This window comes from Salvia splendens, chromosome 8, assembly GCF_004379255.2.
Source record: "Salvia splendens isolate huo1 chromosome 8, SspV2, whole genome shotgun sequence".
NCBI lineage: Eukaryota > Viridiplantae > Streptophyta > Magnoliopsida > Lamiales > Lamiaceae > Salvia > Salvia splendens.
In genome coordinates, this window is record NC_056039.1 from 34,590,502 (window position 1) to 34,603,789 (window position 13,288).

A 13,288-nucleotide genomic window follows, 5' to 3' on the forward strand; every position below is an offset into this window, starting at 1 on the left:
TCACATCCTATAATCAGACATTGGACACTTGGGGACATAGTTTGATACAAGTATAACCTCTCTCTCTCTCACCCAAACACAACACACACTGAAACTGAACAGGGTAAGTGAGCAACTAGTATCAAAACCAATAGACAATTGGCAAAGCTCTACATTTCAAGAAACAACTTTGAATACATAATGTTGAAATCCACTTTAATGGATTTCTGAAACCTGCAACCATTTAATTTCCCATTGAATGCAGTATGTTGAATATCGGTAATGAATCAAGTGAAGCGCCCTTATCACCGTGAAAGAGACTAACTGATTCAAACTATAGAAACCTAACAATTTATCTATAATAGTAATAGTAATACTGTTTCACTCTGTTGGGGAAGATCCTTCGTAGTCCATCACAGACAGGGGAGCGCTAGAAGCATCCCACTCGCTCCCAACCATCAATGCGAACAGCATCAGCTTGCCGGCTTCTGGATAGTCCTTGTGCTGCATCAGGACAGCTTCAACAGATGAATTCGCGTACTTGGAATCTGGGTCGTCAGGACTTTCTAGCCTCAGAGGGAGCACTTCGTTAAATCCGATTCCATCAAAAGTTTCTGCATCAGGTCCATAACACTTGCTGGAGGCTTGAAAAAGAACGGTTTCCTTTAGTTCCTCAATTGTCCTCTCATCGCTCCATCCCTCAGTTATGGACCTTTGATAGAGTTCTCCCCAATTGTCTTGATTTGCGGCATTCCTCCAGCAGTCTTCTAATAGGCTAGTATTATTTCTAAGGAATGAGGCACTGGTCCATAAGAAAAGATCAAAGGCTCGCAATGACAGCTCCGGATGTTGAATTCTTAGACACAACTCAATGAGATCTATAGGAGGTAGAAGTTTTTCTCCAATTGATTGCTTTTCTTCATCAGGTAGAAGCGTCAATATCTTTTCCTGTAAGAGAGAGAAAGTAATATTATTCAATGAATAATTAAATTTGCCAGTTTTATAGTCGAGGAACTATCTGAGAGGTAGCCTCAGAAGGGGTAAAAATATTTATTAAAAGAGTGTGGTTACTAGCATACCTGTAGCTGTAGAATGTTTAGATCTGCATCAATCCGCCTGACCTTCAGCTCATAGCCTACATCTCTTGCTAAAAATTTTCAGACATCAAAATTTCAGGTACATGAAAACAATTATACAGAAAGTGGTGCCAAACAGAAACCACTCTACTAAATTTATGACTCCGGTTTCAATTCCTAGAAATCCCACAGTAGGAACATTTTTAAGGGTTTTAATTCTTCAAAAGATACCATCAAGGGGCAAAATTTTAGGCAACAAAATGATGATTCGTCTCACTGGAGAGAAGACAGACAAATACTGTAAAAATGTACCTGCCATTGTCGATATTTTTGCAAGATTCAGAAAATGCTTTCTACTTGCCAAACTTAATTGACGCCTTGAGCCAGTTACTTCAGTACCCTCCATAATGGAAACTGAGCTACCATCCTTAGAAAGAGATAATGCATGTAAAGTCTCAGACGCCGAGGAAAATTGATGAAGAAACACTTCATGAAGCCACAGAAGATCAGGATGAAGCTGCAGAAATGTAGCCAACTCATCTGGAAACTCCTCGCCCAGTCTCATAAGCTTTGAAAGTTGTTTGCTTTCATATAATTGTTTGAAGACAAAGCAGCTGAAACCACCCTTAGGCCCCATGCTTTCATGCTACAAAAGAGAAAATTTAATTAGATGAAAATCACGGGAGAGGAGATGATTGAGAAGATATATTAAATGCCTGAAAAAATACCCAACGTGCCACTGCATGATAATCACAATCAATGGAAAAACATTCATGACTAGTTGAACCAATCTTTTGATGATGCAAGAATTGTTGCTGCAATGCAGCAGTACCAATACCAGAGTGCTTCAGATTCATACCATGAGATTTTGGAGGAGTTCAGAATCATCAAGGTCACAGCATATACTCCACACAGTTCGATATGCCTCGTGTCTTTTTGCAATTGATAATAACTTTGAAGAAAGTGTCATTAGAGTATCATTATGCTGCTCTTTGTTTTCTTCAGCTGAGTCCTGTAACATAAAAAGGTGAATGATCAAGGATGAGATTCTTTTTCTCTGTACTCTCAAGGTGTGATAATATCAAGCAAGTCTGAGTTGCAGAGCACGATACTCTGTCTAAATGTTAAATCTCATCATGAACTCTTTTGTGTGATGAAACTGTATAATTCAATAATCAACAGAGTTATTACCAAACATTATAACGATGACAAAATCCTCCTGAATATAGGTCAAACTCTTACTAGCTGTAGAACTTTTATACTTATGTAACAGAGCTTCTACATAGAAAGTAAAGAGGGTGGGTAATAAATATAACCTTCAGTTTGGCTTCCACAAAACTCTTCACTTGTTTGTAGAGGGCATCAAGAAGGGCATCTCTGCGTGTCCAGTATTCTTCCAATAGAGTCCTAGGATTGGAATACGACTCAAGTAACACTTCTGAAAGTAGTTCAAGATTTGAGTAGAAATCAAACTTTTCAGAACCATCAAGGCGGTTTGTTTCATTGAGCAACTGAAGCATGAATGATGCAACACTCCATAGCCCATTCCATACAACAGTTTTGGAGTACCATGGCGTCAACCCTTCAGGAGGAGGGTACCACAAGTGATATTCACTCTTATACTGAAAGGCTGCATGGAATAACATCACACAACCACTTGAGAGTTCACAAACTCTGCGAAATTGAACAGGTGCCAGCATATCTTCGCTGATAATATACTCTAGCTGCCTCTCTAAGCAATGAAATACCTCCTCAAGATCTGAAACCTTGCTATAGAAAACTTCAGCGTTGTCCCTATCCATCAAAAGAACTGTGTTTCGGCGGGCTCTCTCACCAACCAACTGGATAAGATCCCAAAGAGCTCCAGAAGTCTGGGTATCTGAACTATAAGAGGATCCAAGTCCAGATGTACTCTCATGGCTAATAGTATTCTGCAGTTCTCTCATTTGGATCATGCCAGCAAGCTTTTCTCCATGTTCCATGATAGTCTGCATAGATTCTCCTGGCGTAGACAATTTGATAAGTTCAAATTATTAGAAAATCGGAGACAATGCAATGGCAGCAGCACTGAGTGACAAGAGCAATATCAAACGCAAAAAGAACCAGAAAATATTTTAACTGGAAAAATTATTCATACTTTGCCTGGAACACAATTCTTCATGGCACTTGGATAGTGCAAGGAACTGAAGAAACTTTTGGTGCTTTTGTTGCTTCTCGACAAGCTGTGCTGACGCAAGAGATAAAGCAATCTCAGGGCCTCTAGTTGTTGTCCAATGTTTAGCTAGAGTGTCAACAATTGATTTACTTATCCTGGTAAATACATTCGTTCCACCCTCTCTTTCAAATGCCCTTGAATTTTTCAGTTTGTCAAGTACACCATCAACGTTCCCAGATAACAGAAAATCATGGAAAAGCTGACTTAGTAAACCTTCTGATTCCTCATCTTGTGGGCTTCGACGGGAAACACCTGTTAAGCCTGGCCTTTGCCTATCACCTGCATCCCAAACTTCTGAACTAGCTCTTCTTGGAGCAATATTACCAGCAACAGGAAAGTTTCTTCTCTCATCCTGTAAAGATTGATCGTTAGAACTGCCTTTACGTGACAGGCTTCTTTCAGGTGGTTCAACACCACCAAGTATAACTGCCCTCTCAGGTATTGCCCAAACTCCAGCTTTCTCTGTGAGCACTACCCAAGCTCCATCTTCACTGTCATCCAAGGAAGGAAAAACAGAAGCATCAAGAACTTTTCCTGCATCATAAGGCAGGTCAAACTGATAGAGTTTGGTTGAGCTCCTCCAGTAATGGGAGACTGTTGCAGTACCATCGCCTGAAAGTATAATAGCAGAGCCAGCTGGCTTGCCACCTACCTTTAGTCTTATGGAGAACAAAAATTCCTCATCCTCTACTCTTGCTTTAGGTACAATCACTTGGATAGGTGCTTTTTTCTCCAATACTATTTCACCTAGCGGCTTCGCAATATCAACACCAGACTTATATTGCATGGTCAGAAGAGAGTACTCAGTGTAGCTCAAACTGGTGACCCGATCCTTGCAGAATATAGCAACGAGAACAGTGATTACCTTGCCATCAGCATCAATATCCATATCAAGAGGCCAAATTTTCTTTTGGCCAGCAAGGTCCTTCTGGATACCAAGATCACCATCGGTCCCAATTATTTCATGTGACCAAAGCTCTGACACATTAAACTCTGCTGAAAGTTTCAATGTAAAGCATTGTATCTCATGATTAGTAAGTAAAAGGAATTGTCTTGTAGTATCATCTGATGAATGATTAAAAGTGTGCCAAGTCAACGACCTAGGGTATCCCTTACTAGTCACAAGTTGACTACTATCAACTCCAGGTGAAAATGTACTTGACATCCCAAGTTCAATTTGGTTAGGTTCGATACCAGTTGGGGTGCATAGGAATCTCCAGATTTGACCATCAGACCTACATGCTAGAGCAATGCAGCTGTGGGTGGCAGAAGGAATAGCTGCAGCAATCAAGGAATTGATGGAACCCAACTTTCCAAAGTTGTTGCCAAATTTGTCATTCTGCCACTGTTTGCTTAACTTCGATTGTCCATTTTGATGTAAATAAGTTGCTTCAAACTCAGAAGAAGCAACACAAGAGAGTGGTGGAACCACATTAGCATTATATATATCTGGCCAGAAAACTACAGTGCGAGTCTTCTTATTGCACATTACAATTCCAGCAGGACTGGGCTGTTGAGTTCCTTTGCTGCCAGTTTTCTTTGAGCAGTGCCAGTTGACAAGACAAACTAGCCAATTATTATTCTGAGAACAACCTTTTCCCATCTCTCCATTTTCTGATGTGACCGAATCAAGGTCAAGGATGATGCATTTTCTTGAAGCAGAAACTATTAAGTGATTCCATATGAAGAGTTTGTTTCCACAGACGATCCAAGCAAAAGATGTAGCCTTGTCCATTCCACCAGAGATGGATGTATCAGCTGCCAGAAGCCAGTATTAGGAATCATAGAAATGAAATAAATCAATAACAATATGTATTCAGGGACTAAGTTTGCTGGACAAACCAGGAAAACGGTTCTGTGACGACATGATTTGAGCATCACGTACTTCTTGAGGGAACTCCCCAACATATACAGGTTGGGCACTGTCTGTCTCATCTCCCCTGTCACTTTTTTTTGCAGGTGGGATTCTGAGTATTAATAACAATGTCAATTTAGTCAGTTAATGAATATCTAGAGATTATTGTTCCCTCATCAAGCACATGATGAGTATATATATATCGAGCGTCCATACATTTTACTTCATCTAAAATTTAAAGACGAGCCAAATTTTGATATGTGACTTAAATGAGTACTACATAGGGAGAACAATATTTGGTGGAGTACTAATAAAATTTCCAAGTCCACACTCCAGCCTAGCATTTCTAGCAAACATCCAGTTTAAACTAAGAACTGTGGAGATAAGATAAAGGAGTAGAGCATAATGAGTAAATCAAAATAGACACACCAAGACCTCCTGTAAGGTTCTGAGGTGGCAAAAATGTTTAAATATAAAAAGAAGTAATTTTATAAGGTGAATGCTGTAAGGAATCAGGCCATCAGCAATTGTAGATTGTACAGAGATCTGAAGCTCTTCTTGCTGTCTTAAACTGGGTAATAAATGTGAACACTAGGTTAAATCGTTCCCAAGCTTGAGAAAATATACTGGTCACATCAGCATTATAGCACAGCACATACAATACAAAGATGGAGTATCTAACTAGTTTGAGTTATACATAGGTCACATAGCTCAGAGTTGTAAACTAATGACATCCACAACCCGCGAAACTAATGACTAACAACAGAAACAGTTGACGGGGGATATGAATTACCTGGCCAGAACGGAAAGGCGAGAGGCCCAAGGGGCAGGGGTGCCCGTGGCTGGGCGATTGACGACGGTGGGGCTGTCGAGCAACGGCCTCCGGCTATCGGCGAGCGGCGTGGAAACTTCGTCTCTCCGATCAGATACATTTTTACGAGCACTTAAGCCTGATTTCTTCGCCGGAGGAGAGAACATTGCTCGTGATAGAATCTCAGCCGTTGGGAGATTGTGAATTAAGGTTTAGGGTTTTGGGGCTGCTATGCTCTAACGGCGACATTTCGTTTCAATTATAGCATTCCTTTTCATTTTCAATTAAGCTTACGATTTACAAATACTTTGGTAGGCTATATGTCATGTGATAACTAAAATTAAAATGATTTATCTTAATTTTGTAAGATAACTCAATTTTATTATTAAAATGATTTATCTTAATTTTGTAAGATAACACAATTTTATTTTAATGTTTGATAGCTTAAGAGCATCCACAGTGGTGCAGGATGTCCCGGCGGACATCCCCGCGGACATCTCAAAAACATCTCCTGCCACGTCATAATGACTTTCCACTGCATTGCCACGTCATAAGGACATCTCACTGCACAGTGGCGGACATCCCCAAGGACATCCCGACGGACTTCCCACAATAATAAAAATTCACAAATTCACCAAATTAAACAATTTACGGAATTAAACAATTTACGGAATTAAAATTTCGTCACAAATATGGAGCCGTATTTATAGAATTTTCGAAAAAAAATAATCGGGACGTCCGCGCGGACGTCCGTGGAATCAACGCAATGGCGGACGTCCGCAAGGACGTCGCGACGGGCGTCCCAGGAATGATGTCGCGGAACTCCGGTGTCCGCAGCGGACGTCCGTATCCGCGTCACCGCTGCACAATGGCGGACGTCCCGCGCGGAACTTTAGCACTCCGGCCGGACGTCCGCATGGACGGACGCCATTGTGGATGCTCTAAGATATGAAATGAGATGATTTGTTTATATGTGTGAAAAAACATGTATGCCCTTCTTATATTTATAGTAGGTTTTGAAATGATTGAACACATGCTTCATTCGAATTCATTGAATTTTTTTTACTTTATTCACTTTAAAAAAATACAATTCATTCATGTAGGTTTATTACTTCATTGGACTGAATTTTTACTTCATTCCAGTAGGACTTCAAATCAAATGCTTCGACATATACTTCATTCAAATAATTTATTACATCATTCTATGTGCTTATTACACCATTCAATTACGCTATCACTTCTTGTTGTCATAGTTGGAATTTGGGACTATCACAACGTCGACGGGATAGTCTTGATGTCTCCGTCCGCGAAACAGCTTGTATGTAATGGAATGAAATAATAATCCTATTGGAATGAAGTAAACACCTATAATAATGAGGTAATATATTCTTAAATGAAGTTAAATCCTCCTAATATTTTATGTCTTATTTGCCTTGGGCTGAAGTAAAATAGGCTCGTGATAAAGATGAAAATAATTTATACATTTGCGCATCTCATTCATAAAAAAATTAGATCTAAAATCCCTAATTTGGTTTAATTATGCGGTTCTGCAATAATGAGACTCAATATAAAAGTTATGATCAATGTCTAACTAATTTGAAAGAGCGAAAATATGTAGTTTCTTTAACAAATCCCAAACAAGACTCTGACAAAGGAAGAATAACCATCTTCCAGCAATGTAAGCAAAAATTTTAAAGACAATAACGGTACAAGCATATACACACGCACAAATCTACATCAAGGTTCCAGTTTCAACGAGACCACCCGAGACTGCCTGTTCCGCTTCGCAGCTTTCACAAATACCACTGACAGACAAGCCCGGGCCCACCATGGCCGCTGTACCTTTTGCTCTCCTTTCAAACAGGCCACTGTAGGATAAGAATCAGTCAAGATTTGCAATTTCATACCATTAGAAATCCGTGATCTATAGTAACATCACCAAAACAAGCAAATTTATTGCTAGTAAGAGGAACGAGGCAAAAGCAAAGTAGGATCATAGCTTGTAGTACGATCGATTTTTTATGATGACTGATGCTCGCTTTCATCTCCATAAAATTTGTCATAACATAAAAAAAATGTTGAAATCATACTAGCGATAGCCAATATATTGATCATCATCCATCACATTTAGCAAGTATTAATGGATCGAATGATCATGAGAATACCTACAAAACGATAGGAGCATATAAATTCTTCCTACATCACTCTAACATTGTTTATACATTCCCATCCAGTTCGTATGCAAAAAAATAAATGGGGACTATACAAAGCAAATGAATAAGTACCAGCATTCATATTTCTTTCCTATGTCATTAGGTGTCTTATAAGATTCTCAGCATGGAGTTACATATTGGTTATAACTTATAACACGATTAGTTATGTGATGATTGAGATCTTATCAGAAAATACAACCAAACAAGAGACAATTAATTGGACAAGCACAATGAGCTTAACGTGTGTTAAACTGAACAATACATACACATACACATACACACGGAGGTAAGGAGGAGGGAGGGGATATGGACCTTTTATTCGTCTTAACTCCTTGCACAATGTAATAAAATCCCCCCATTTCATGTGGCACTTCCGTATGAATCGGAGAATCTGTTCAGTTGTAAACATTGACATACCTTCCAAATGCTCCCCATTGACACCATTTTCTTTGAATATTTCACGATAGTTACCAAGATTTATTTCTTCCAACCACAGCCCAACATCCTACAAAACAGAGTCAAACAGATTGAAAATCCATCAGAAAGTTGCTTTATTCAACAATACTTAAATTCCCTACATTCTTTTTCTCATTTGGCTTTGGCCCTCCTCCAAAAGACACGCGTTCTCGCTTTTATGCTCAGCAAAGTAGATCAATAAGTAACAGCAGTTTTATGACTTAGCTAGTTTGAACAAGTTGGAATGGTTTGAAAAATGTGCTAACTCTGAGCAGTTTAGAAGGCTTTAAACACGTTGTTAACGGAGTTGATAAGGGAAAGAAAGAAAGGTACCAGGTGATGAATTAATATAGAGGAGATTTCTAATCACCAATATACCAAAATAGGTAATTTCGGAGTAATGGATGTACACTAAGTGGTTTCCATCTTCTAGTTCTTCAATCCAAAGGCAAACTACGATAAAGAAAACCTGGGAGCCTTTACCCTTTCTCCAAGCTGTGTAAAACAAACATAATTTAGTCTTTCATGGCCTAGACTAGAGAAAACCTGGGAGCCTTTACCCTTTCTCCAAGCTGTGTAAAATAAACATACTTTAGTATTTCATGGCCTAGACTAGAGTTGAAGCAAAAACCTATTTTAGGAATCACAAAGAGACTCTATACATTTATTTTACATGTCAATGCAACAAGATAATGACAAAGCACGCATAACATGATACCATAAAAATAGATAGAAAGATCCAAAGAGAAAGCACAGTATCGCTGTAGTTGTGTAACTCCATGGCACTACAATGACAACTAAAATGAATAACATGCATCCGGGGCCACATTGCCAGATGAAGTGCACATACACTTTTTTTGAGAATCGTGCACATACACTATTGATGTCCCAAATGCATGTCGTAAAAGCATGCATACAGATGCCTTTGTTGGGCTACACATATCAGATCAGTGACCAACAAAGCTTATCTACAAGGCAAGTATCCTTGAACAGTGTGTTCCGGGAGAATAGAAGTGTTCAGCTCCTTGCACATTGGTCCCTATATTTTGTACAAAATCATGCCAAATAAACCTCATTCACGAATGCACTTACTAGTGCTACTTTTTGTGCTGAGACAGCACAATCTGAAATTAAATTACCAATTTATTTACTGCAAAAGGAATACCGAAAATCCATTTATAATCTAAAATGCATTTCCATGGAGGCTCTCCTTGCCCAGTTATATCCCAACTTCCTTTTAGAAGATGAAAGGAATGAGAAGGGGCCTTCTCTCAGGCCAACATCTAAGCCAATCTGTGCTTATCCAAGCTTCCATATTCGAGCTGACACAGCATTCACAACCAAGTGACATCCAACAACCACAATTGGACACTCAATTTCCCAAAAGTGCCTTACTGAAACAACTCAGAGAGAAGGGCTTACAATTAGCCCCAAATCAAATGCTTATTTGGTGGGCTCATTCAATCACACTCAACATTCAAACCCAAATTAACACATTTGGCAGAAACTAGGACCAAAAGATTACAAGTACTAACACACTTGGCTAAAATTAAATTACATAGTACTATTCAGCAAACCTCCGATGAACAACTCAACAACCTCATAAATCATCAAAACTCTCCCTTTCGATAACCAAATACCAGAATTTAACCAGCAGTGGCATTTACACTCCAACAAAATTATACTTGGGCAGCAAACTACACAATCCAAAGAAGATAAACACAGACAAAAAGGGAAAACAAATTCGAAACCCATCAAAAGATGAGAGCAACAACAAACAAATTGAAGAATTACCTCAACCGTCCAAATAAAGAAATCCAGAGGCTCTGGCTTCTCTTTTTCTTTGCTCATGTCGCAGAAAAAATTATCCAAGGCCCTTTTTCCTACAACAAGAAAAGGAAAGAAAGAACCCAGAAATTTAAAAAATTTCAATCATAGGAGTAACTTTTATAAACTTATATTGCTATAGATAACAGTTGATGTCAATAATTGCAGAGGGCAAAATCCAAACCTTTGAACTTGCGGGGAAATCAAAGGCTCTAGTTTAATAGGAGTACTACATTTGGTGATGAGTGTGAGTGGAGAGAGGAGGAGGTTCAGGAGGGTCTAGCGTTTGTTTTTGTTCTTGTCAAATCAAATTTGCCCAATTCTGCTAGTACAGTACGTCTCTCGAATCTCGAATATTAGTAATCTTCTAGTAAATCTTTTTCATTTTGACTTGAAATGAAAATTGTTCAAAATTATTTTTAGAAAATTATTTTTTAATTTGATATTCCATGTTATGCGTAAAAATAATTTAAATTGAGATAGTTATATGCATTTAAAGTTTTAAAATTATTTTTATAAATTATTTATAATTAATTTATTATTAATTAACATTAATATCCTATTTGACATTTTTTTACACGTATTAATACTCGAGGCTGAAGTATCTTGACCCCTGACTTGAAAATTTAATACTCCATGAAGTTATCATTTAGTTTGACTATAGTTAGCAATTTACCACGAGTTAGTTAGAATTTAAATTTATAACCTTTCGATCTCCACGTATTTTTTAGAAAAAGATTATCACTAGTATTTAGATGATTAGGAAAAAGGTTAATCTTATAAATTAGACCGAACGGCACAAAAGGTTCCTAACTGGAGCGTCCTCCTCCCGTAGTTCTTCACGGCGCAAAAAAGAAGCCGCCAACGCCATCGTCTTCATCACCATCACCTCCGGCATCACCTACATACGGTAGATACGGTCGAGGACCGGAGATAATCGACGTAGACCCAGAAACATGGAGCATTCGCAATCCTCGGTTGGATTTCTTTGTCTCGGAAGAAGAATATAGTAAGTTCAAATTTAAAATTGCACAAATCGTTCACTTTAATTAAAAATTCAAAGCAAGCGATTTTGACTGTGATTTAGGGCTCCGAAAATTGGTTATTTTGTGAAATTGTGTTGATGTCGTCGCGTTTGGGAAATTGTTTTGACTGTGATTTAGGACTTTATATGTGAAATTTGTTGGTTTAAATTTGGAATTTTTCTAACTCTATACAAACCCTAACAGGGGACCGTTTCGGGATGTTTTCCGTCGCTTTTCATCATGGATGGTCAATCTTCGAAATCAATGGACAAAAGAAGTATGTTGGGGGGAGGGGGCAATTGACATTCTTTGACTTTTGCAATATTCTCCAATTCGAGCTCTTAGATCTTTCCAGTATGGTGTTGCAGTTGAGGTATGATAGGAAAACCGTTTGTGAGTTCTATTACGTTCATCCAAGGTACAGTGATGGCTGTATGGGCGTGGACATAGGAGGTCCATTGCTACCCATTATTAACGATCCACATCTGACCTCTTTTCTCGAAGTCGCGGCTACTAGCACAAAGCTAGTTCACATTTATCTCGTGGAGATGACAGAGGCGGTCGCCTTACTCAAGAAGCGAAAGGAAGAAGCGGTGGAGTTTCTAAAATTTGTGAAAGCTTGTAAAAAACCACGGTGGTCATTGAAGAGATTGACGAACCGAAAGCAATTGTGCCGAAGCGTAAACCGAAAAGGAAGAAACATCAGCACGAGGAGCAAAAGAAACCATCAGCACCATTATTGATGCTTGAGTGGTACCCTAGGGATGTCGAGTTTGAAGAGTATTTGACCAAAAGTTTAGAAGTCAAACGTCGGGAATGGAAGAGGGAAGAGGAGGCAGCACGTAAGAATTTAATGGATGAATTTGCATCATGTAGTGCAGAACAAATCGAAGCTGTTGTGGTGGAGGTTGAAGAGATGATGCAGTCGATGGAGTTGTTGGACAAGGAAAGGTCCATGCATGCGAAGCTGTTGTGGTGCAAGATGTCCCAACCCCAATTCACCCCATGTCAAGACCTCCTACTGGGCAATCATTGCCTACTCCAATTCACCCCTCTGTGACAGATATACAACCTGAGGTTGAGGTAGAAGATGTAGTTGAACAAGTTAGACATGGTGAACAAGTTATACAACCTGAGGTTGAGGTTGAATCAATTGTAGACCCAGAAAGCGTTTCAGAGGTTAGTACACCACTTTGGACTATGTTTGTGATTTGTGATTTATGTTTCGTATTCATATGTGATTAATCTTTTGGTCAGATGGGACATTCAAATCACACCCACCAAGAATTACAACATGAGATTGAAGCAGTTGTAGACCCTTCAGAGGTTAGTACACCACTATGGACTATGTTTGTGTTTTGTTATTTATGTTTGGTATTCATATGTGATTCATTTTTTTGTCAGATTGGGCAATCAGATCACTCCCACCAAGAATTACAACATGAAGATGAAGCAATTGTAGACCCTGATAGCGTGGCAGAGGTTAGTGCACACCTTTGTACTAGAGTTGTGATTTATGTTTGTATGTATGGTGTTCATTTGTGATTTTATGTTTAAATCAGATGGGTTAATCAATTCATAGCCAAGATGTTCAATATGTTGAAGACAGTGTGTACAACCCGACCCTAGATTGTTCAGACGAACCTCAATGTCAACTGCAGTCGGAAGTTTCCATTATCGAGGAGATTTCGGATGAATTGCTAATGTTCGGATTTGAACGTGATGTGGAACATGCTGGACATGAAGTACATGATGGGCCTGAAGTGCATGCTGGACCGGAAGTACAAGCTGGACCCGAAGTACAGGGTGGACCGGAAGTACATGATGGGCC

At 39.0% G+C, this 13,288-nt stretch overlaps 2 protein-coding genes across 3 annotated transcripts; both read right to left on the reverse strand.

The window, feature by feature from the left end:
• Positions 1 to 116: 116 nt before the first annotated feature.
• Positions 117 to 6,224, reverse strand: LOC121742949 (nuclear pore complex protein NUP133-like). 2 transcript variants are annotated; one of them, XM_042136099.1, is made up of 8 exons: positions 5,919 to 6,224; positions 5,113 to 5,216; positions 3,193 to 5,028; positions 2,372 to 3,057; positions 1,915 to 2,067; positions 1,368 to 1,701; positions 1,059 to 1,126; positions 117 to 927 (listed from the first exon to the last, which is right to left on the reverse strand). In XM_042136099.1, exons 1-8 carry the CDS (start codon positions 6,101 to 6,103, stop codon positions 361 to 363), a joined length of 3,933 nt encoding a protein of 1,310 aa, XP_041992033.1. In that variant the 5' UTR covers positions 6,104 to 6,224; the 3' UTR covers positions 117 to 360. The 2 variants fall into 2 exon arrangements, with proteins under 2 accessions (XP_041992033.1, XP_041992032.1); XM_042136098.1 differs by having other exon boundaries at positions 5,113 to 5,237.
• A 1,280-nt stretch (positions 6,225 to 7,504) lies between these two features.
• Positions 7,505 to 10,750, reverse strand: LOC121743843. The gene is made up of 4 exons (XM_042137222.1): positions 10,617 to 10,750; positions 10,400 to 10,488; positions 8,462 to 8,654; positions 7,505 to 7,804 (listed from the first exon to the last, which is right to left on the reverse strand). The coding sequence occupies exons 2-4, from the start codon at positions 10,454 to 10,456 to the stop codon at positions 7,674 to 7,676; spliced, it is 381 nt and encodes a 126-aa protein (XP_041993156.1). The 5' UTR covers positions 10,457 to 10,488; positions 10,617 to 10,750; the 3' UTR covers positions 7,505 to 7,673.
• Positions 10,751 to 13,288: the final 2,538 nt, after the last annotated feature.